At 39.5% G+C, this 23,166-nt stretch overlaps 1 protein-coding gene across 1 annotated transcript; it reads right to left on the bottom strand.

Moving 5' to 3' along the window:
- Positions 1 to 18,519: 18,519 nt before the first annotated feature.
- On the bottom strand, positions 18,520 to 19,649 carry LOC116558301 (melanoma inhibitory activity protein 2-like). The gene has a single exon (XM_032288137.1). It carries the CDS (start codon positions 19,624 to 19,626, stop codon positions 18,565 to 18,567), a length of 1,062 nt encoding a protein of 353 aa, XP_032144028.1. The 5' UTR covers positions 19,627 to 19,649; the 3' UTR covers positions 18,520 to 18,564.
- Positions 19,650 to 23,166: the final 3,517 nt, after the last annotated feature.

Here is a 23,166-nt window from a genome sequence, read left to right as displayed (position 1 = left end):
GTTACATAGTATTAGTATGGCAGTAGCTAACAAATACTAGTGACTACGGTTAGTCTTCCAATGCCATGCCATACTTGGTGAGCTCTATAGAACATGAAATGTAAAGTATTTATATTCCTATTCTCCAGTTGTACTTAGTACAATGTCTTACATTTCATACTTGGGTGATAAATATTTTTTGAGTAATAGCTACTTCCCTATTGCTCTGCTACTTGTCTCCATTGAAATGTCTTAAGTTACTTTTCTGTAGTTACTGACTTCATCCCCATTTTATTGAACTCGTGATCCCACCTCTCCATTGAGACTGTTCTTGAATTGCCCATCAATAGCCTCTGGGCTGCTGATTACAGTCATACCACTTCCTTCCCTTACTTGGAATCTCTACAGCATGAGGTGCAGTTGGCTATTCCTTTCTCTATAGAACACTTTAGTCTTCTGGCTTTCATGGCACCACACTTACTTAGTTTTTTTTCTACCTTTCTGGCTGCTCTTTTGCAGACTACTTTGATGTATCCTCTTTCTTATTATTATTTTAAACAATGGAATATCCCAGAGGTTATGACTTGGAATTTTTTTCTTCACTTTTCTTTCAGTTCTTCTCTCCATTGATGAGAGAAGAATTCTTATGGCATCAAATAAGGTTTTTATATTGATAACCCAAAATACTGTTTTCTAGCACTGACTTGCCCAAATCTATCTGTCTACTTGATATCTCTATTTGGGTTTCCAAATGGTATCTAAAACCTAACATGATTGACAATCTTTTTTCTTTACCTACCTCCCATCTGTTTCTATTCAGTAGACTCCATTTCAGCAAGTGGCCTCACACCACCCCAGTTGCTCAAGCCACAAATCTAGACATTATTCTCGTTCCCTCTATTTCCCTTATTCCCACATCCATCTCTCAGCATGTCCTGCCAATTCTATTTCAAAGTCTGTCTCAAATTCTTCCACTTTACTCCATCTGTACTACTATCCTAAGGCAAGACATCACCGTCTCTTGCCTAGAGGACTATAATGGTTTCTGTATTGATTTTCCATTATTATCTCCTAACAATCAGAAGCAGCCAGAACACAATGTTAAAAATGTAGGTCAGGTCATGGTTATGTTATTCCCCTGATTTAATACCCCACATCATCTGTCTTCCTGTCCAACTTAGAATAAAATCCAAATTCAGCAAAGTCCTTCCTTAAAAGCCCTCAGCACATGACCCTCACCTGCCTCTCTGTGTGCACCTCTTATCATCCTTACATCATACACAGGCTTCAGACACACCAAGCTTCTCTCTGCTCCCTGACATTTGTTCCTACCATAGGTCCTTTACATGAACATTTTCTTCTCTCTGGAATGTACTCCTTGTTGATCTCTGTGTGACTGTTTTCTCATTGTCCAGATCAGTTTTAATTCACCTTCTCAGATAGGCCTTTCCTAGACCACTCAATCCCAGTTTACTCCCAAGCCACCCTCTCATGTCATCCTATATCCCTGCATAACTTTCACCCTTGGAAAGTGTTCTCATTGGAGGGCCTCTGTGCAGTGGTTATAAACTCCGTGATAACAAAGGCTTCTCCCTTTTCCTGTTAAATCCTAGTACCCAGGACATTATCTTGAACATGGTGGGCTTTCCGTATTTGTTGAATGAACATGAAATATGTGTGTGTGTGTGTGTGTGTGTGTGTGTGTGTGTGTGTGTGTGTATATATATAGAGAGAGAGAGATTGAGAGAGAGAGAGAGAGAGAGAGAGATGGAGTTTCACTCTTGTCTCCCAGACTGGAGTGAAGTGGCATGATCTTGGCTCACTGTAACCTCCGCCTCCTGGCTTCAAGCGATTTTCCTGCCTCAGCCTCCCGAGTAGCTGGGATAACAGGTGCCCACCACCGTGCCCATCTAATTTCTGTATTTTTAGTAGAGATGGTGTTTCATCATGTTGGCCAGGCTGGTCTTGAACCCCTGACTTCAGGTGATCCATCCGCGTCAGCCTCCCAAAGTTCTGGGATTACAGGTATGAGCCACTGTGCCTGGCCTATTTTTCTTTAAAAATGGTATTTACGACCCAAACCTGAAAATAGCACTTTGACAGTCTTCCATATAATCCACCCCTTTGAAGATAAAAACCAACCTTGATTCCGAGTCTCTTAGTCTTAGTGAAAATGAGTTGTTGAAAGAAAGGAAGAGAAAGAGAAAAAGAGGAGGTGTAGATCCTAATTAACATCACTACTAACTTTAGATGAATTGCATGCATATAAAATTCTCAAAAAAAATTTTTAGAGTTGGAAGAAAACCAAAGATTCAATAATCATAAACCTCTTCTTGGGGCTGGGAGTGGTGGCTCATGCCTGTAATCCCAGCACTTTGAGAGGCCAAGGCGGGCAGATCACGAGGTCAAAAGATCAAGACCATCCTGTCCAACATGGTGAAACCCTGTCTGTACTAAAAATACAAAAATTAGCTGGGCATGGCGGTGCGTGCCTATAGTCCCAGCTACTTGGGAGGCTAAGGCAGGAGAATCGCTTGAACCCAGAAGGCGGAGGTTGCAGTGATCTGAGATCACGCCACTGCACTCCAGCCTCGGTGACAGAGCGAGACTTTGTCTCAGATAAAAACCAAAAAACAAAACCTCTTTTCACTTTTTCTTTCCATCACCATTTTGGGGTGACTGTGATATAATTTTAAAAGAAAAAAATATGATATGTAAATATGATATGTATTATACTACACTACTATATGATTTAAGTGAGAAGACACATATCCAACCTCCCTAGCAGCAGCTAATAGGCTAAGAAGATAACTTTATTGTGATCACACATAAAGCAGTGACTAGCCAAAACCTGGCAAGTACATAATTAAATAGAATTACACCATTTATCAAGTAAATGTCTGTGTGATAATAACTCGAGACAGGGGAGATACACATTTTGGAAAGTGTGGCTGAAGTGTGAGTTAGAAAACCTTATGTTGTAACTTTCACAGCATAGAATCTCTAAGATCAACAGCATGCTAATGCTATTTCTTTAAAGCTTCCTTTTAGCTTAAACAACAGAGAAAAAACCAACAAAATTTTCCTCTCTGCCTTCAGCAGTTGCCAGGTAGATGCTCATGCTGCTGGCTGTCCTGGTCTTTAAACTGAGAATGAATAAGGCTTTCCACTTGGGTGCTCCTGGCTGATCCCTGGTAAATGTTCCACAGGTCCTGTTCAGCATAGAGTAAGAGAAATTGCTGGTTCGCTTGACCTTCAGCAGACAGCGATTCAAGAGCAGTGAAAGAATTGACCAGCACCTCCTATAATTAGACATTTGCTCTGACCTATGCGAGTCATACACAGGCTTCCCAGCAGTGTCATGACTCACTTTTCTCCCAATATGACAGAAAGCAGAGGGTCCTTAGAAATGTGACCCTCCCTGTTGGAGAATTAAGTGCATCTGTGCGAGTGTGTGCATGTTACTGGAAGGAAGCCATACCTTAGTGGTGAAATTTCCTGAAGGACAAATCAATCCCCAGTCATCCTCTATAATTAAATACCTGTTATGGACAGTTGGAGAAACTGGATATGACAAACGGGTCAGTAACGGTAACTGCTGGGTTGCCTTCTTGGTGAGCCGCTTGTGTTGTTTGCCAAACACGGCTGAGGTGGATGTCATTGATATTTGTTCCTCTGCTACAGCTGGAGTCTTCAGATAGGGTAAGAAAATGCTTGACTCTGGGCTTGTGTATGTAACCAGTATTTTAAAAAAGCAAGTGTGATTAAAAATATATATAACTCAGCATCATAAGACAAGGTGAAAAATAAGTAAATAAAAATAAAAATATAGCTTTCCTTTTCCCTTCCTCTGCCCCATGACTTTTCTACTGATTCTTAGGTAATAAACTGTTCTATGATCTCTTTAAGTTGGAAATAGTCTCCATTCAGAAATTAAGTGTGTTCAGTCCAGGATCTCTGAATTGGATTTAATGTCAAGTATTTGCTCCCCTTCTGGCTGTCTTCCCCAGGCTGGAAGCTTGCTGGGGAGAAAGGGTGCAGGATTGGTGGTTGCTGCTTCTTTATTTCTCTTCCTCTGGCTTTTCCTCCTGTCCCAAACCAGCTCCCTGGCCAGCTTCTGATGTCTCCAGGGTAGGTGTGCCAGGGAGGGAAGAGGAGTGAGGCGTGAGGAAGGCTATCATGTGAACTGGTGGGAGTATTCGCTGGCCTTGTATGCTGCAGGCCTGGCTGAATGTTGCAGTGAATTTGACCTTCATGGACTTTGCCATAGCTAGGCTCTGTTCTGCTCACCTCCTCCTCCTTTGCCTTAAGCTGATGCATCTAAGGAGGGTTGATAAAGTGTGGACTATAGGCTCCATCCAACCTGCCTCCTGTTTTTGTCAGTAGTTTCACCTGCACATAGACACATCCATTTGTTTACACATTGCTTATGACTGCTTTTGTGCAATAACCAGAATTGAGTAGTTGCTACAAAGATGGTACAGCCCTCAAAGCCTGAAGTATTTATTATCTGACTCTTTGCAGAGAAATATTGCTGACCTCTCTGAGAATTTGCATGGTCATTTCCAACTCTTTCTGGAACCAGTAGACATCCAATTTTCCCCTCCAGCTTCTCGTTGATAGATTCCTTCTAGCCCTTTGGGAAGTCCTAGGGCTGACCCTCCACTGGCTTTCTCCCAAGGCCTGGTCTGTCCAAGGGAAGCATTCATGTATCCCTTGCTGTCATTGTAGAAGTACAGATGATCTGTCCACAGGCTCATTAGGCTTAAGGTGGAACCTTAAGGGTAGGGCTGGGAACAGACATTCATAGTATGGCAATGTTTCTCTAAACATTTTTTAAATAAAACCTTCACCTTTGTATGTCTTTAATCTGGCTGAGCACCTGAACATCATAAGCTAAGTTTGATATTTCTGTCACTCTTGTACATATGCAGCATGTCTTATTCACTTTGACATCTTATATTTATAATATTGGTACCTCAGTTCAAACTTCAGCATTAACATCCTACAAAACAATAATCTACATTGCTGGGCAAGTAGGTAATCATGAAGTTAGAGTAAAACAATTTCATAAGGGTTTCAGTGACCCCAAACATTTCCCTATTATGGGTCAGCAACTCTATCATTTGGGAAAGATATGTTTGTTTTTGTTTTTATTATTATATTCTGTTTTTATTATTATATGTATGTTCTGGGGTACATGCGCAGAACATGCAGGTTTGTTACATAGGTATACATGTGCCATGGCGGTTGGCTGCATCCATCACCCTGTCATCTATATTAGGTATTTCTCCTAATGCTATCCTTCTGTAGCTCCCCACCCCACTGACAGGCCCGTGTGTGATGCTCCCCTCCCCGTGTCCATGTGTTCTCATTGTTCAACTCCCACTTATGAGTGAGAACATGCAGTGTTTGATTTTCTGTTCTTGTGTTACTTTGCTGAGAATGATGGTTTCCAGCTTCATCTATCTCCTTGCAAGGGACATGAACTCATCCTTTTTTGTGGCTGCATAGGATTCCATGGAGTATATGTGCCACATTTGCTTTATCCAGTCTATCATTTATGGACACTTGGGTTGATTCCAAGTCTTTGCTATTGTGAACAGTGCCACAATAAACATACGTGTGCATATGTCTTTAAAATGCAATGATTTATAATCCTTTGAGTTTATATGCAGTAATGGGATTGCTGGGTCAAATGATATTTCTGATTCTAGATCCTTGAGGAATCACCACACTGTCTTCCACAATGGTTGAACTAATTTACACTCTCACCAACAGTGTAAAAGCATTCCTGTTTCTCCACATCCTCTCCAGCATCTGTTGTCTCTTGACTTTTTAATGATTGCCATTCTAACTGGCATGAGATGGTATCTCATTGTGGTTTTGATTTGCATTTCTCTAATGACCGTTGATGATGAGCTTTTGTTGATATGTTTGTTGGCTGCACAGATGTCTCCTTTTGAGAAGTGTCTGTTCATATCCTTTGCACACTTTTTGATGGGGTTGTTTGTTTTGTTTTTCCTGTAAATTTATTTAAATTCTCTGTAGATTCTGGATATTAGCCCTTTGTCAGATGGGTAGATTGCAAAAATTTTTTCCCATTCTGTAGGTTGCCTGTTCAGTCTGATGATGATTTCTTTTGCTGTGTAGAAGCTCTTTAGTTTAATTAGATCCAGGTTGTCTGTTTTGGCTTTTGTTGCCATTGCTTTTGGTGTTTTAGTCATAAAGTCTATGCCAATGCCTATGTCCTGAATGGCACTGCCGAGGTTTTCTTCTAGGGTTTATATGGTTTTAGGTCTTACATTTAAATCTTTTATCCATCTTGAGATAATTTTTGGATAAGGTGAAAGGAAGGGATCCTGTTTCAGCTTTCTGCATATGGCTAGCCAGTTTTCCCAACACCATTTAATAAATAAGGAATCCTTTCCCTATTGCTTGTTCTTGTCAGGCTTGTCAAAGATTGGATGGTTGTATGTGTGTGATGTTATTTCTGAGGCCTCTGTTCTGTTCCGTTGGTCTATATATCTGTTTTGGTACCAGTACCATGCTGTTTTGATTACTGTTGCCTTGTAGTGTAGTTTGAAGTCAGGTTGTGTGATGCCTCCACCATTTTGTTTGTTTGCTTGCTTAATATTGTCTTGGCTATGTGGGCTCTTTTTTGGTTCCATATGAAATTTAAGGTGGTTTTTTGCAATTCTATGAAGAAAGTCAGTGGTAGCTTGATGGGGATAGCATTGAATCTATACATTCCTTTGGGCAGTATGGCCATTTTTATGATATTGATTCTTCCTAACCATGGGTATGGAATGTTTTCTCATTTGTTTGTGTCCTCTCTTATTTCCTTGAGCAGTGGTTTGTAGTTCTTCTTGAAGAGGTCCTTCACATCCTTTTTAAGTTGTATTTCTAGGTATTTAAATTCTCTTTGTAGTAATTGTGAATGTGAGTTCACTGATGATTTGGCTCTCTGTTTATGTGTTACTGGTGTATAGGAATGCTTGTGATTTTTGCACATTGATTTTGTATCCTGAGACTTTGCTGAAGTTGCTTAACAGCTTAAGGAGATTTGGGGCTGAGATGATGTGGTCTTCTAAATATACAATCATGTCATCTGCAAATAAAGACAATTTGACTTCCTCTTTTCCTATTCAAATACCCTTTATTTCTTTCTTTTGCCTGATTGCTCTGGTCAGAACTTGCAATACTATGTTGGATAGGAGCGGTGAGAGAGGGCATCCTTGTTTTATGCTAGTTTTCAAAGGGAATGCTTCCAGTTTTTGCCCATTCAGTATGATACTGGCTGTGGGTCTGACATAAATAGCTCTTATTATTTTGAGATATGTTCAATCATTACCTAGTTTATTGAGAGTTTTTAGCATGAAAGGCTGTTGATTTTGTCAAATACCTTCTCTGCATCTATTGAGATAATCATGTGGCCTTGTCTTTGGTTCTGTTTATGTGATGGATTACATTTATTGATTTGCATATATCGAACCAGCCTTGCATACCAGGAATGAAGCTGACTTGATTGTGATGGATAAGCTTTTTGATGTGCTGTTGGATTCAGTTTGCCAGTATTTTATTGAGGATTTTCGCATCGACGTTCATCAGGGATATTGGCCTGAAATTTTCTTTTTTAGTTGTGTCTCTGCCAGGTTTTGATATCAGGATGATGTTGGTCTCATAAAATGAGTTAGGGAGATTTCCCTCTTTTTGTGTTGTTTGGAATAGTTTCAGAAGGAATGGTACCAGCTCCTCTTTGTGTCTCTGGTAGAATTTGGCTGTGAAACGTCTGGTCCTGGACTTTTTTTGGTTGGTAGGCTATTAATTACTGCCTGAATTTCAGAACTTCTTATTGGTCTATTCAGGGATTTGACTACTTTCTGGTTTAGTCTTGGGAGGGTGTAAGTGTCCAGGGATTTATTCATTTCCTCTAGATTTTCTGGTTTATTTGCATAGAGGTGTTTATAGTAGTCTCTGATGGTAGTTTGTATTTATATGGGATTGGGTTGATATTGTCTTTATCATTTTTTATTGCATCTATTTGACTCTTCTCTCTTTTCTTCTTTGTTAGTCTGGTTAGTGGTCTGTCTATTTTGCTGATCTTAAAAAAAAACCAGCTCCTGGATTCATTGATTTTTTTGAAGAGTTTTTTGTGTCTCTCTCTCCTTTAGTTCTGCTCTAATCTTAGTTATTTCTTGTCTTCTGCTGGCTTTTGAATTTCTTGGTTCTTGCTTCTCTAGTTCCTTTAATTGTGATGTTAGGGTGTCAATTTTAGATCTTTCCTGCTTTCTGTTGTGGGCTTTTAGTGCTATAAATTTCCCTCTAAACACGGCTTTAAATGTGTCCTAGAGATTCTGGTACATTGTGTCTTCATTCTCATTGGTTTCAAAGAGCATCTTTATTTCTGCTTTCATTTCATTATTTATCCATTAGTCATTCAGGAGCAGGTTTTTGTTCAGTTTCCATGTAGTTGTATGATTTTGAGTGAGTTTCTTAATCCTGAGTTATAATATGATTGCATTGTGTTCTGATAGACTGTTATGATTTCCATTCTTTCTTATTTGCTGAGGAGTGTTTTATTTCCAATTATGTGGTCAATTTTAGAGTAAGTGCAATGTGGTGATCAGAAGAATGTATATTCTGTTGATTTGGGGTGGAGAGTACTGTAGAAGTCTATTAGATCTGCTTGGTCTAGACCTGTGTTCAAGTCCTGGATATGCTTGTTCATTTTCTGTCTCATTGATCTGTCTAATATTGACAGTGGAGTGTTAAATTCTTCCACTGTTATTGTGTAAGAGTCTAAGTCTCTTTGTAGGTCTCTAAGAACTTGCTTTATGTACCTGGGTGCTCCTGCATTGGATGCAAATATATTTAGGATAGTTATCTCTACTTGTTGGATTGATCCCTTTACTATTATGTAATGCCCTTCCTTTTCTCTTTTGATCATTGTTAGTTTAAAGTCTATTTTGTCAGAGACTAGGATTGTAACTCCTGCTTTTTTTTTTTTTATTTTTGCTTTCCATTTGCTTGTTATATCGTCCTCCATCCCTTTATTTTGAGCCTATGTGTGTCTGCACATGAAATGGGTCTCCTGAATACAGCACTCTGATGGATCTTGACTCTTTATCCAATCTGCCAGTCTGCATCTTTTGATTGGGGTATTTAACCCATTTATATTTAAGGTTAATATTATTATGTGCGAATTTGATCCTGCCATTTTGATGCTAGCTGGTTATTTTTCTTGTCAGTTAATGCAGTTTCTTCATAGCATTGATGGTCTTTACAGTTTGGTATGTTTTTGCAGTGGCTGGTACTGGTTGCTCCTTTCGATGTTTAGTGCTACCTTCAGGAGCTCTTGTAAGGCAGGCCTGGTGGTGACAAAATCTCTTAGCATTTGCTTGTCCATAAAGAATTTTATTTCTCCTTAGGTTATGAAGCATAGTTTGACTGGATATGAAATTCTGGGTTGAAAATTCTTTTCTTTAAGAATGTTGAATATTGGCCCCCACTCTCTTCTGGCTTGTAGGGTTTCTTCCAAGACATTTGCTGTTAGTCTGGTGGGCTTCCCTTTATGGATAACCCAAACTTTCTCTCTGGCTGCCCTTAGCATTTTTTCCTTCATTTCAACCTTGGTGAATCTGACCATTATGTGCCTTGGGGTTGCTATTCTTGAGGAATATCTTTGTGGCATTCTCTGTATTTCCTGTACTTGAATGTTGGCCTGCCTTGCTAGGTTGGGGAAGTTCTCTTGGATAATATCCTGAAGAGTGTTTTCCAACTTGGTTTTCTTCTCCCCTTCACTTTCAAATACACTAATCAAATGTAGATTTGATTTTCACATAATCCCATGTTTCTTGGAGGCTTTGTTCATTTTGTCTCTTTTTTATCTAATCTTGCCTTCTCACTTTATTTCATTGAGTTGATCTTCAGTGTCTGATATCCTTTCTTCCACTTGATTGATTTGGCTATTGTAACTTGTATATGCTTCATGAAGTTTTCATGCTGTGTTTTTCAGCTCCATCAGGTTGTTTATGTTCTTCTCTAAGATGGTTATTCTCGCTAGCATCTCATCTAACCTTTTTTCAAGGTTGTTAGCTTCCTTGCATTGGGTTATAACATGTTCCTTTAGCTCAGAGAAGTTTGTTATTACCCACCTTCTGAAGACCTGATTCTGTCAGACTCATTCTCCACATCCAGTTTTGTTCTCTTGCTGGTGAGGAGTTGTGATCCCTTGGAAGAGAAGAGGCATTCTAGTTTTTGGAATGTTCAGCCTTTTTGTGCTAGTTTCTTCCCATCTTCATGGATTTATTTTCCTTTGGTCTTTGAGGTCAGTGACCTTTGGATGGGGTCTCTGAGTGGACGTCCTTTTTGTTAATGTTGAAGCTATTTCTTTCTGTTTGTTAGTTTTCTTCTGATAGTCAGTCCCCTCTGCTGCAGGTCTGCTGGAGTTTGCTGGAGGTCCACTCCAGACCCTGCTTGCCTGGGAATCACCAGTGGAGGCTGCAGACCAGCAAAGATTGCTGCCTGTTCCTTCCTCTGGTAACTTCATCCCAGAGGGGTACCTGCCAGATGCCAGCCAGAGCTCTCCTATATGAGGTATCTGTCAGCCCCTACTGGGAGGTGTCTCCCAGTCAGTATACATGGGTGTCAGGGAGCCGCTTGAAAAGGCAGTCCGTCCTTTATCAGAGCTTGAATGCTGTGCTGGGAGATCTGCTGCTCTCTTCAGAGCTGTCATGCAGGGATGTTTAAGTCTGCTGAAGCTGCACCCACAGCTACCCCCTTCCCTCAGGTGCTCTGTCTCAAGGAGATGGGAGTTTTATCTATAAGTACCTCACTGGGGCTGCTGCCTTTTTTTTCAGGGATGCATGCCTTGCTTAGAGAGGAGGAATATAGAGAGGCAGTCTGGCTGTAGTGGCCTTGCTGAGCTGGGGTGGTCTCTACCCAGTTTGAACTTCCTGGTGGCTTTGTTTACACTGTGAGGGTAAAACTTCCTACTCAAGCCTCAGCAGTGGCTACTGCCCCTCCCCTCACCAAGATCGAGGGTCCCAGGTCGACCTCAGACTGCTATGAGAAATTCAAGCCAGTGAATCTTAGCTTGCTGGGCTCTGTGGCGATGGGACCTGCCAGGCCACTTAGCCACAGACCAATTGGCTCCCTGACTTCAGCTCCTTTCCAGGAGAGTGAATGACTCTATCTTGCTGGCATTCCAGGTGCCACTGGGGTATGGAAAAAAAAACCAAAAAAACAAAAAAAAACTCCTGTCTCTAGCTCAGTGTCTGCCCAAATGACCACCCAGATCTGTGCTTGAAAGCCAGGGATCTGGAGGAGTAGGCACCAGAGGAAATCTCCTGGTCTGCCAGTTGCAAAGACCATGGGAAATGTACAGTATCTTGGCTGGAGTAGACTGTTTCTTCTGGTACAAGCTCTCATGGCTTCCCTTGGCTATGGGAGGGACATTCCCTGACCCATTGCACTTCTGGGTGAGGCAACACCCCACCTTGCTATGTGGGCTGTACCCACTGTTTAATGAGTCCCAATGAGATGAACTGGGTACCTCAGTTGGAAATGCAGAAGTCACCTGCTTTCTGTGTCAATCTCATTGGGAGCTGCAGACTGGAGCTGTTCCTATTCAGCCATCTTGCCAGCAGGATGGAAATTTTTTTTTTTGAGAAGCTGCTTTATTATTTATTTATTAATTTTGAGTGAAAGTCTCACTCTGTCGCCCAGGCTTGAGTGCAATGGTGCAATCTCAGCTCACTGCAGCCTCTGCCTCCCAGGTTCAAGTGATTCTTCTGTTTCAGCCTTCCAGAGTAGCTGGGATTACAGGTGAACGTCACCAAACTTGGCAAACTTTTGTATTTTTAGTAGAGACTGGGTTTTGCCATATTGGCCAGGCTGGTCTTGAACTCCTGGCCTCAAGTTATTGTTCTGCTCAGCCTCCCAAAATGCTGGGATTATATGCATGAGCCACCTCGTCTGGCCCAAGTGTGGGAAAATCTTAATATGACCTTGTTGATTCTTTGAGTAAGTTTTTTTTTTAATTGTGCGGTAGTTACTATGCTAAATGTTATTTCCACTGGTTGGCTTGAAGAAGTTCTCCTTTCATTGTTGTTCATTGACTAAGAGGTGTAAGAGGAGGGGGAGGGGAGCTTGAGGCAATTACATTTAGGCAAAGTTACTCTAGGAATGGGAAAGGGAACTGAGTGGTAACAAAGTGAAGGCTTGCTGATGTACCTGAGAAATCATGTTTTTAATAGAAGTATGTGGAAGCTATCTGATATCCTGCAGGGGTGCTGTGGCTGGAGCCTGGAAGAAATGGTGGCTTCATCAGTACAGGAATGGAGATTGCCAGGACTGTTGTTCCAGAAGAACAAAGAGATGAGCTATAGTTGAAATTGCTGCCATTGGGGTTCACACTAGGTAGGAAAGGGAGCAACTTCAGGAAGGAGTCAGAGAATGGAGGTGGGGGCTGCAGAGGACTGAGCTCTGAAGGTTTAGGAGCAGTAACTCCGAGTGCGGCCACGGACAGCACTGGCATCACCTGGAGCTTGTGGGAAATGCAGAATCTCTCATCCCACTCCAAACCTACTGAATCAGAACACACATTTTAATAAGATTTCCAGATGTATATGTATATTCAAGAAGAAAGATTTAGTGTTAGAGTATGAAAGATATCAGCAAAATAAAAGATTAGCCTAATAGGGTAAAACACTGAAGTTTGATATTACAGAAGTGATCTTTTTTTCCTTCCTTCTTTCTTTATTTTCCTTCTTTTTTTGAAATGGAGCTTCACTCTGTCATCCATGCTGGGGTGCAGTGGCATGATTTTAGCTAAGGGCAGCCTCTGTCTCAGAGGTTCAAGCAATTCTCCTGCCTCAGCCTCCTGAGTAGCTGGGAATACAGGCCTGCCACTATGCTTGGCTAATTTTTGTATTTTTAGTAGGGGCAGGGTTTCACCATGTTGGCCAGGCTGGTCTCAAACTCCTGACCTCAAGTTATCTGCCAACCTTGGCCTCCCAAAGTGCTACAGGGGTGAGCCAGTGGGCCTGGCGCTAGAGGTGATCTTTCTAAGCATGACACCATTAAAGGTAAAACCAAAATAAAAAAGCTAATAATTTAAAAACATAAAAATGTATGACTTCTGCACAGGAAACCTTATAAAGGTTATAAGAAAAAAGGTTTAAATCAGGTTATAAGAAAAATTACAAACTGGAAGAAGGAATTAATAGCTCTTACAAAATCAAGAATGAGCAAAGGACATTAACAAGCTGTTCATAAAAGCAGTAACACAAATAGCTAATAAACACAGTAACGGTGACCAAGCTGGTAAGCAATCAAAGAACTACAAGTTAAAAAGATAAAGTAATATTTTGTTTTGCTTATCCAAAGCAAGATTGAAATGATTGACAATATTTGGAAGTGGACAGGATCTCAGGAAATGATATTTATGCTGTTTCAATGGTATTCTACATTAATACAATCTTTCTGGAGGGAAATCTGCGAATAGACGTCAACATTTTAAATGTGCTATTCCTTGCTAGAAATTTATGCTATAGAAGTAATTTAAAGATGTGCTGAGTTTGTATATGTTAGAAGCTTCATAAGTGCTGCTGCTTTAAATTGTAACAACACAGATAAAACCTAAATGTCAAACAATAGCAGATTGGTTAGATCAGTGGTTCTCAACTTGAGGCAGTATTGCCCACAGCAGACATTTGGCAATATCTGGAGACATTTTTGATTGTCATCACTAGGAATGGGAGCTACTGGCATCTAGTACTGATACAGAGGACAGGGAGGCTATTAAATATCCTTCAGTGCACAACACAGCCTCCCACAACAAAGAATTTTCCAGCCCAAAATGTCAATAGTGCTGAAGCTGAGACACCCTAGAATATAACGATTATGGCTATAGCTGTACAATTAATTATTTTTCAGCCATAATAATTTCAATATAGATCTGTATTTACTGACTTGGAAAGATAAATTGTTTAGTGGCAAAAAGCAGATAATAAGAGTAAAATGAATAGTAAGATCTCATTTGGATGAAGCAAACAAAAAACTATTCCTAGCAATATGTTTCTAAGGTGACCAACATATGCTGAGTGGTAAGCCACAAGCTGCAATGTTTTTTCTTTTTTAAATCTTTCTGTATTTTCTGAAAAGTTTTTCCAGCAAACATTCATTCTTTTTTAAATAGGAAAAACAATGAAAACATTTTCATCTAAAAGCAAAACAGAGAAAAAAGCCCAAAAGTGTTAGAGAGGACCAATGACTAATTCTGAATGAAAACAAGATCAAAATGTCTTAGAGTGAATTACAAAAGTGCAGAGGAGGTAAAGATCACTGGAAATGGGAAATTCAGGAATGAAAAAGCCAGAGTGTTGGATCAGTTCTGTTTAAGGGCTCTGAATTCCCTAAGATAGTAGCAGGATTTAGAATAGAGGGAAAAACGATAGTCACGGGCTAAGCACTTCAATAGATGTCAACAAGAATGAGAACAGTCGAACTAGACGTTGTGACTTTCAAACTTTTTTCTTTTGAAAGTGTCACAAGAAAATATGAACAACATAAAAGAAAAATTTTGAACTTACAAATTTTATGTACCTGGGAACAACCATTCTTACAACATATTTAGGGGCAGAGCATGTTGGCATACACCTGTAGTCCCAGCTACTCAGGAGGCTGGGGCAGGAGGATTGCTTGAGCCTAGGAGTTTGAAGTTGTAGTGAGTCATGATCACAGTACTGCACTCCAGCTTGGGTGACAGAATGAGATTCTCTCTTTAAAAAACAAAACAAAACAAAACCTCCAAAACAAACACACACACATGTAGGTATTAATCAGTGCCCTAATATTGCACATTTGTTTCTGATATTTCATTACGATACACGGCACATCTATAAACATTCTCAGAGCTAAATCTTTGAGCACCTCATTACCTTCTTAGGATCAATTCTTAGACATGCAATTGCGAGGTTAAAAAGCACATACATTTTTAAGACTTAACATAATATTTTTGTCTCTATGGGACAAAAATATTAACATCTTACCAATTTTCTACAAGCTAACATCTGAATTTACAGTTGTAAATTGTGCAAATCAATAATAAGTCAAGATTCAATTCACCTTAGATGGGCTAGTTAGGCAGTGCTCTAACATGAAAACAAATTATGCAATCATATTTTGCCTTCCAAGTTTTGGAAAATCTTTTTCTGACCAAAGGTCATCCCAATTTACAGTCCTTGCTGGTCATATGTGAAAGGACCTGTTTGGCCCCTCGTGATTACTATTATCTCTTTTAAAAAAGTGTGCCCATGTCATAGATAAAAATGAAATCTCATAATTTTAAGTTTTAGTATTAATGTGACTAAACATTTCTCTCATAGTCTTATTGAACATTTATTGTTCCTCTTTTTAAAAAAAAATCTATTAATATCTTTTGCTCATTTTTCTAGTGGTATATTTGTATTAGTCTTCCTTTTTGAGTCATGCTTTTTGATATATTCCTACTAAGTTTATTCTTAAATTATATATTAATTTATATTTTCTTCTATTTTTTATTTCCTTATCGTTTTTATCTTTTCATTTACTTTTTCTTCTTTCATCTCATTTTTTAAAATGATTTTTTTTTTTTTTTTGAGACGGAGTTTCACTCATGTTACCCAGGCTGGAGTGCAATGGCACGATCTCAGCTCACCGCAACCTCCGCCTCTTGGGTTCAGGCAATTCTCCTGCCTCAGCCTCCTGAGTAGCTGGGATTACAGGCACGTACCACCATGCCCAGCTAATTTTTTGTATTTTTAGTAGAGACGGGGTTTCACCATGTTGACCAGGATGGTCTCGATCTCTTGACCTCGTGATCCACCCGCCTCGGCCTCCCAAAGTGCTGGGATTACAGGCTTGAGCAAAATGAATTTTTAGAGCAGTTTGAGGTTTGCAGAAAATTTGGACAGAAAGTATGGAGTTCCCATATACCCTTTTCCTGCCCCACCCACAGACACAGTTTCCCCTATTATTGACATCTGGCATTAGTGTGGCATATCTGTTACAACTGATGAGCCAATAGTGTTACATTATTATCAACTAAACTCATAGTTCACAGTAGGGTTCCTATTACGTATGCTATGAGTATTTTTTGATAGAAAAACTAGCTGATTTTATTATCAATGCCAAACAAGTCTTTAAATCAACTAAAATTTATTTAATTCAGCATAAATTTACTTTCACATTTGTCTACAACCACAGCAAATACAGTTCTTGGCATAAAGACACAGCCTCTAGAATTCGGTGCCTCCCCACCTGCAAGTTACATATATAAAACTCCCATGATTGTTTATATAATGGTGGACTAATCAAATTAAAATAGTTATACTATCTAGAATAAAATAAAATGGAAATAATTTACTCATAAGATTTATATTTAAATCATCTTTATTTATAAAATACTAGCTTGGAATTATGATACCATTAAGCTTCCATTTTAGCAAAAGTATAGGCAAAGTAAATATAAGTAACAGTTATACAGTAACAGCAGTTACTTTAAATTGAAAGTGATATCAGTCAAAATCATTTTTGAAGACAGCAAAAAATATTGTGAAGTTTCTTGCTGTGGTTCTGGATGTTCAGTAGCAGGCTCATTTGAAAGTGAAATCAGCCCTGAAGGACTCGCTTCTGGAGTGGAGGTGGGAGGAAAAATCCAGGTCTTGGGGAAGGTGAGGAGGAAAACTCCTCGGTGGATACACATTTCTCACTGTTCAAAGAGATTGATAAAAGACGTTTTATAACTTTGAGAACCTGCACTGTGCCCTAATAAATCATTATGTTTATAACTTCCATTACCTATTCTTTTATTTTAAAATTGACACCAGAATAATTACTTGATCTAACAAACTAAATTTTACAACGTTGAGAAAAATATACCTCTTCAAATACAGATGATTAAAGGAAATATAATTAATTTTTAATGTAATTTTTGTCCTATCTTAACACCTCTTTTAAAAAAGAGGGATTATTTCAAAATATATAAAACTTATCATAAAAATAATGTTTTTCTTTCATTATCAAAGTCCTTCTCAAAGACCATTTTCGTGTAATATAATTTTCACCAAACTTAAAATTCATAACAGTGATTCCCAATTCTGATTTGATATTATACTAAAACATTTCCAGTTATATCAAAGACCGCCTTAAAATTCCGGCAAACAAAATTTGTTTTAATTCACTTTAAATTTTAAAAAGAGAGGCGAAACAAGGGAAGGAATGACTAGATGAGACATTCATAGGCAAAACCTAGTATTTGGTAACCACATATTTATTCTGCAGAACCCTATAGTTCAAAATGATAAAGTGAATATGAAAGAAATACATTATTCCTTTTTCTTATGTGAAGCTTTAAAAGAATTCAATAAATCCAACAATTAGTTCAAACGTAATACATACATTTTAAGTTTTAAGTAAGTAGGACTACATCAGAAATACTTATGAAAAAGACTTTTAAAAATATCGTAGGCAGTAATTTTAATGCTGGAATAAAAATATTATTTTAATTAACTGCCAGAATAGCAAGTTGCTACCAAACAAGATACAGATAATTTTAGTTTTACAAGACCTGTAAAAAGTCAACTATTTTCTTGACTACCAAAATACAGAAATAATTCTATATTATTAAGATGAATCCATTTGAAACCTCATTACACTCCACTTACAGCTGCCTGCCTTCTGAATTCAGAAAAGTAATGGTACACTCGCAGAATGCTAGAAAAGTTTTTCCTCCACTGTGTTACTACATGAACAGGTAGTAAAATTAGTATCTCTGATTAATAAGACACATGTTGAGGTTTAAAAACAAATTTTTAAAAAGCATACTTGCAACTGGAGCATGTGGTGGACCTGGGAAATCCCTTGGTGGAAAGTCATCTCCAGAAGCTCCCTTTTCCCACAGGGGTGACAGAGGCCCAGTGTCAGAAGGACCCCTGTGAGAATCGGTTAACATATCAGAGCTTGATTCTCCTCCTTCATTGGTAATCTGATGATCCAGTGGATTGCCTGGGCCTCTTGAGCCTCTTCCTTCTCTCCTTGAAAGCAAAGGTGAGACTCTGGGTGGACCCTCCAATGAAGTTGGAGGAGACAAAAAAGCTCTTGTTTCAGATGAAGGCTGACCCAATGGTGAGGGGCCATATGGGGAAGGCTGTCTGCCAAGTCGTGTATTTGGAACATCCGGTGCATATGGATCTCTTTCTAAAAGTTCAAATTTAAACTCTAGTTCAGTAAATTTTTGTCTGTTATGAGCATTTTCTTTCCTTAAATCACGGAGATGTCTTTCAGCAGTTCGAGGTGCAAACCAGTTATCATGCGCTTTTTTCTCATAGGAAGTAGTGCACTTTAGATAATAATGCATCGTTCTCTCCAATTCTTCTTCAAGAGCGTTGGCTCTCTTTCTATAGGTCTCCAGCTTTGCGGTGGCATGGCTGATCCTTTTGTCTACCTTAGAAAGTTTCTCTTCTGTTTCTAACCGGTAATTTTCCTCTGTTGTTAATTTCCTGTAGAGTTTCATTTCATTTTCTTGATATAATTCAGTCATTACTTTAAGTTTCTGTTGAAGCTTCTGATTCTCACTTTCAAAATGTGTGTTTTCTGACTGCAAAGTTCAGTCTCAAGATTTTTAATATGTTCTGCAAGTTCTTCCTTCATTTTATCAACTTCAGATAGCTGAGTGTTAGTTTGGGTTCTTTCTCCTTCTAAGCTTTTGAAAGAAGCATTGAACTTAGCAGCATGAATCAGTTTCTTCAAAGCTCCATTTGGAGGATGATCTAAGTACACACCATTTGCTGATTCACTGTTCAGTTCTAACTCCACGTTGTCTTCATCCGTTCTGTCTTCTCCTAGCATAGCTGCCCAATCGTTCATCTTCAGCAAGTGTTCAGTCAGAGTCTTGATGTTATTGTCTTTAGCATTGAGAACTTGTTCTGCGTGTACTTTGGAGTCTTCCAATGTTATTTTCTGTTTATTAAGTTCACTCACTTGTTCTTTCCAAACTTCAGCTTCTTGCAAAAGCTGTTTCTGGCTTTCCTGAAGTTGAGAATTTTCACCCAAAGCATCTTTTATTGCCAGCTTCAGTGGTTCTTCATTCATTGGAAATAAAGTCTTGAAGGTCATGTTGGCTTCAGCTACTTGTGATTTGAGGGATCTTGACTCATCTTCTAGAGACTGTATCCTTTCTGAAATATCTGCCATCTGTTCATTTTGTTCAGACTGTTTAGATTTCTCTTCTTTTAATTCTTTTACTAGACATAGTATTTCTTCCTCAAGTTCCGCATTGGACCTGCTCAGCTTTTCACAGGTTGCCTCCAAGCTTTGTGCCTCTGTTGCCTCCTTCTCAAAGCTGGCATCCTTTAAAGATGACTCCACTTCATGGCCTTCATACTCTTTCTGAATAATACTAAGTTTTTCAAGTAGTTGACATTTTTCTTTAATTTGTGTAGGCAGCATTTCAGCAAGCTTTTTCTCTCTTCCTACGTAAAGCCAACTCCTAATGGATCTAAAACCTCTCCACACAAAAAAGAGAACAGCAATAAATCCAAAAACAGCTGCCCATATCACCCATTCCCATGGAAAACCATAAGAATTAGAATCTGCTCCCATACTTTGACGCAGTGCTGCCACAACCCTGTGTAACACCTCCAGAACCAGCCTCAAGTATGGCTGAGGGGTAGCCTGGGGCTCCTCCACAGTGCCAAGGCTGCTTTGGTGGTCGCCGCAGTAACCAGGGCCTGTGGGGGCCACAACAAAGGGCATAGAACAGGCAGCCTTCTGTCTGGAACCTGAATCCACAGGGGGCCACTGGAGTGGACCAGTGCAGAGCAGGCTGTGGGGGGAGCTGGGAAATGCTGGGGAGCTGGAAGACGCGGGGAGAACAGGGGGACGCAGGCACCCACAGGCCTCACAGGCCCATGCTGCCTCTTTCTCTTTTACTTTTACTTTATTTTTAGACTGGGGTCTTGTCAATGTTGTCCAGGCTGGTCTTGAACTCCTAGCCTCCAGCGATCCTCCCACCTTTCTCAACTAATCTTGGCATCTCAAATTCCACACTTCCCCGCTAACTAGGATAATTTTGCAGTTTCAAAATCCTATTCATTCTTCTTTGACTAAGCCTTTGTCAATACCATAACTGAAAAGGTTCTTCTACATTTGATTTTCCTGACTACTTGTATAACACTGAATTACATAGTCTCACACATAAATTATGCAAAACACAATTTTGAAGGCATGTTTCTCATTGAATTATATATACTTTTGAGCTAAGACCTGTCTTACTCAACTTTATATGTCCACATTAGTAGAATGCAAGTAACAAGACACAACACTTAATATTTATGGGATTTTTTCCTTAGAAAAATGTCTCAAGTCATAGATACTTATGTTTTTAAATAAACTTTAAGATTTCCTTTTAAAGAGCCTTTAGGCAATTTAAAAAAAAGTCTGTAGCTGCTCATCTGATTCCTCATTTCAGGACTTCAATAAATAAGATAATACCAAATAAATAAATAAATAATGCCCAATAAGACCTTCAGGCCCATATTTGCTGTCAGTGGCCAAGGGTAGGAGCATACATTAAGTAGAAGGCTACAGCTGGAAAAAGTCTGACAGTCATGATATGACTTATTCTACACTTGCCACTAAGTAGCTAATTTAACACTTACATACATCATTTAACTTTTTTTTTTTTCTTTTTTTTCTAGACAGAGCCTTACTCTGTCGCCCAAGCTGGAATGCAGTGGTGCAATCCAGGCTCACTGCAACCTCCACCTTTGGAGTTCAAGCGATTCTCCTGCCTCAGCCTCCCAAGTAGCTGTGATTATGGGCATCCACCACCACACCAAGCTAATTTTTATATTTTTAGTGAAGATGGAGTTTCACCATGTTGGCCTGGTTGGTTTTGAACTCCTGACCTCTAGTGATCTGCTGCCTCAGTCTCCCAAAGTGCTGGGATTACAGTCATGGGCGACTGTGCCCAGCCCATATCATTTAGCTTCTAAAGGCTATAGCTACTTCATCTAGAAGAGGAATTTAGATTAAGTGACTTCCATATCTACCTCAGTTCTAAAAACAGAAACAAAGTATATTCTTTTATGGCCTCTGATGTCAAAAGACTTCTGTAGAGTCATGTTAGGAAAGAGTAGTAAAGGCAACATTCATCAGACTTCAGCTCTAATTCCTAACAAGGGCTCTGCTGACAATCAGGTTAGAATCACAAGTCAAGTTAGGATACAATTAACATCTCTAACAAAGTAACCCAACAAACCAAATACTTCAACTCAAGTTCCTTAGTGTGCTAAATTTAGAATAAGGGGGTGAATCACAAGAAACATTAAGTCTCAGAAAGCATACTCCGTGGTAGGGGTCTGCACCTATGGCCCATCACCCATCTATTTGTATTAATAAAGTTTGATTGAGCACAGCCATGCCCATATGTTTACTTGTTGTCTATGGATGCTCCTGCATTGCAAGAGTGGGGCTGAGTAGCTGTGACAGAAAACATGGCCCTGCAGAGCCCAAATATTTAACTATCTGGCTCTTTGCAGGAAGTTTGCCAACTCCTGTCCTACAGTACTATAAAAAATGCAATTGGGAGTGGTTTTAAAAAGTTTTGGCTGATGTTCACAAAAGAATGCCCTAGAAACTATTTCATACCATATGTTTCAAAAGCATCAGGCTGGGAGTTGGGGCTCATGCCTGTCAACCCAACACTCTGGGAGCCAGTGCAGGGGAATCACTTAAGCCCGGCAGTTTCAGACCAGCCTGGAAAACAGGCTGAGACCTCATCTCTGAAAAAAAGTAAAAAAAAATTAGCCAGGTGTGGTGGTGCACACCTGTAGTCCCAGCTAACTCTCAAGGCTGAGGAGGAAGGATTGTTTGAACCCAGGAGGTAGAGTTTGCAGTAAGCCATGATTATGCCACTGCACTCCAGCCTGGGCGACAGACTGAGAGGCGATCTCAAACATAAAAAATATTTAAAAAGCATCAGATAGGCTTGCTCTGCAAAGATCTTAGATTTTTGTAGTCAGAAATACCTAGAATTGTTTGAATTTCAATTGTGACAATTAGTTTTAGAAACAAGTTATTTAAAACCCCCAGTCTCAGCTAAAAATGGAATTTGAGGCTGCAAAGATGACAACAGATCATCATATAAACTGCATGGTGTACAGTCTAGAACACAGCCTTAGTTTCCCACAATTTATTAAATCCCAAAGAAAGAAGAGATGGGAGAGGAATGCACTTTCACAAACCAGTAAATGATGTCACCCAGTGATGACTATAACATTCTCAAATGATAGAAATTAAAATTAAGAAGAAGAAGAAGAAAAAAAAACTGGCCCTACCAAAAGTTTTCACAACTAGGGACTTAGCCTGAAAAATGAGAGATTTTTAATAGATAGGATTTTTTAAGAGCGTGGAGGAGAGTACTAACAAAAAGAGAAAAAGAAATATCGTTGTACTCCACTTTGATAACGGAGTGGTAGGAGTTATTATGAAATTATTTTAGGCAAATAGAAAGGAAAAGCGGCCCTTGGAAGGTTTTTCACAGCTCCAAAAACATTTCTTGTCTAGCATAAAAGCCCTGGGTCTTAGACCCGGGCTGGCAACCATTAAGGTTAAGATGCAAATGCAAGCCGTTATAAACTGGGTTCACCCAACTTGATGATTCCCACCGTTGTCCTCTTGCCCTCGCTCCAACATGTGCCTAACAGCATGGCCTCCCTTGCATATCCCCACGAGTGTAAAACATCAGGGCGCCCTGCATATGCATCTTAAAGGATGTTGTTTTATTGAATTCAACTCAAAACAAAATCCTGGTGTTCCTCCACTCATCAAAGCCGCATCAGTAACAAGGCAGTGTCCAGGTACAAAGCAAGAACAAGAACTCTAAATATCATTCAGCTAAAATTCTGATGTAACTTTAACAAAGGCTATACATTAAATGGGGCGCAGGGCTCAGTGGCTCAAGTCTGTAATTCCAACACTTTGGGTGGCCAAGGCAGGTAGATCACTTGAGGTGAGTTCAAGACCAGCCTGGCCAACATAGTGAAACCGCGTCTCTACTAAAAATTAAAAAAATCAGCTGGGTATGGCTGTGGGCGCCTGTAATCTCAGCTACTCGGGAGACTGAGACATGAAAATTGC

This window comes from Sapajus apella, unplaced genomic scaffold (assembly GCF_009761245.1).
Source record: "Sapajus apella isolate SASKATOON/1434 unplaced genomic scaffold, GSC_monkey_1.0 scaffold2, whole genome shotgun sequence".
NCBI lineage: Eukaryota > Metazoa > Chordata > Mammalia > Primates > Cebidae > Sapajus > Sapajus apella.
This window is presented reverse-complemented; position numbering and strand designations above follow the sequence as displayed.

Bases quoted from the DNA above. Each gene is read 5' to 3' on its own strand.
- LOC116558301 (XM_032288137.1), bottom strand. From the start codon at position 19,626: ATGGGAGCAGATTCTAATTCTTATGGTTTTCCATGGGAATGGGTGATA.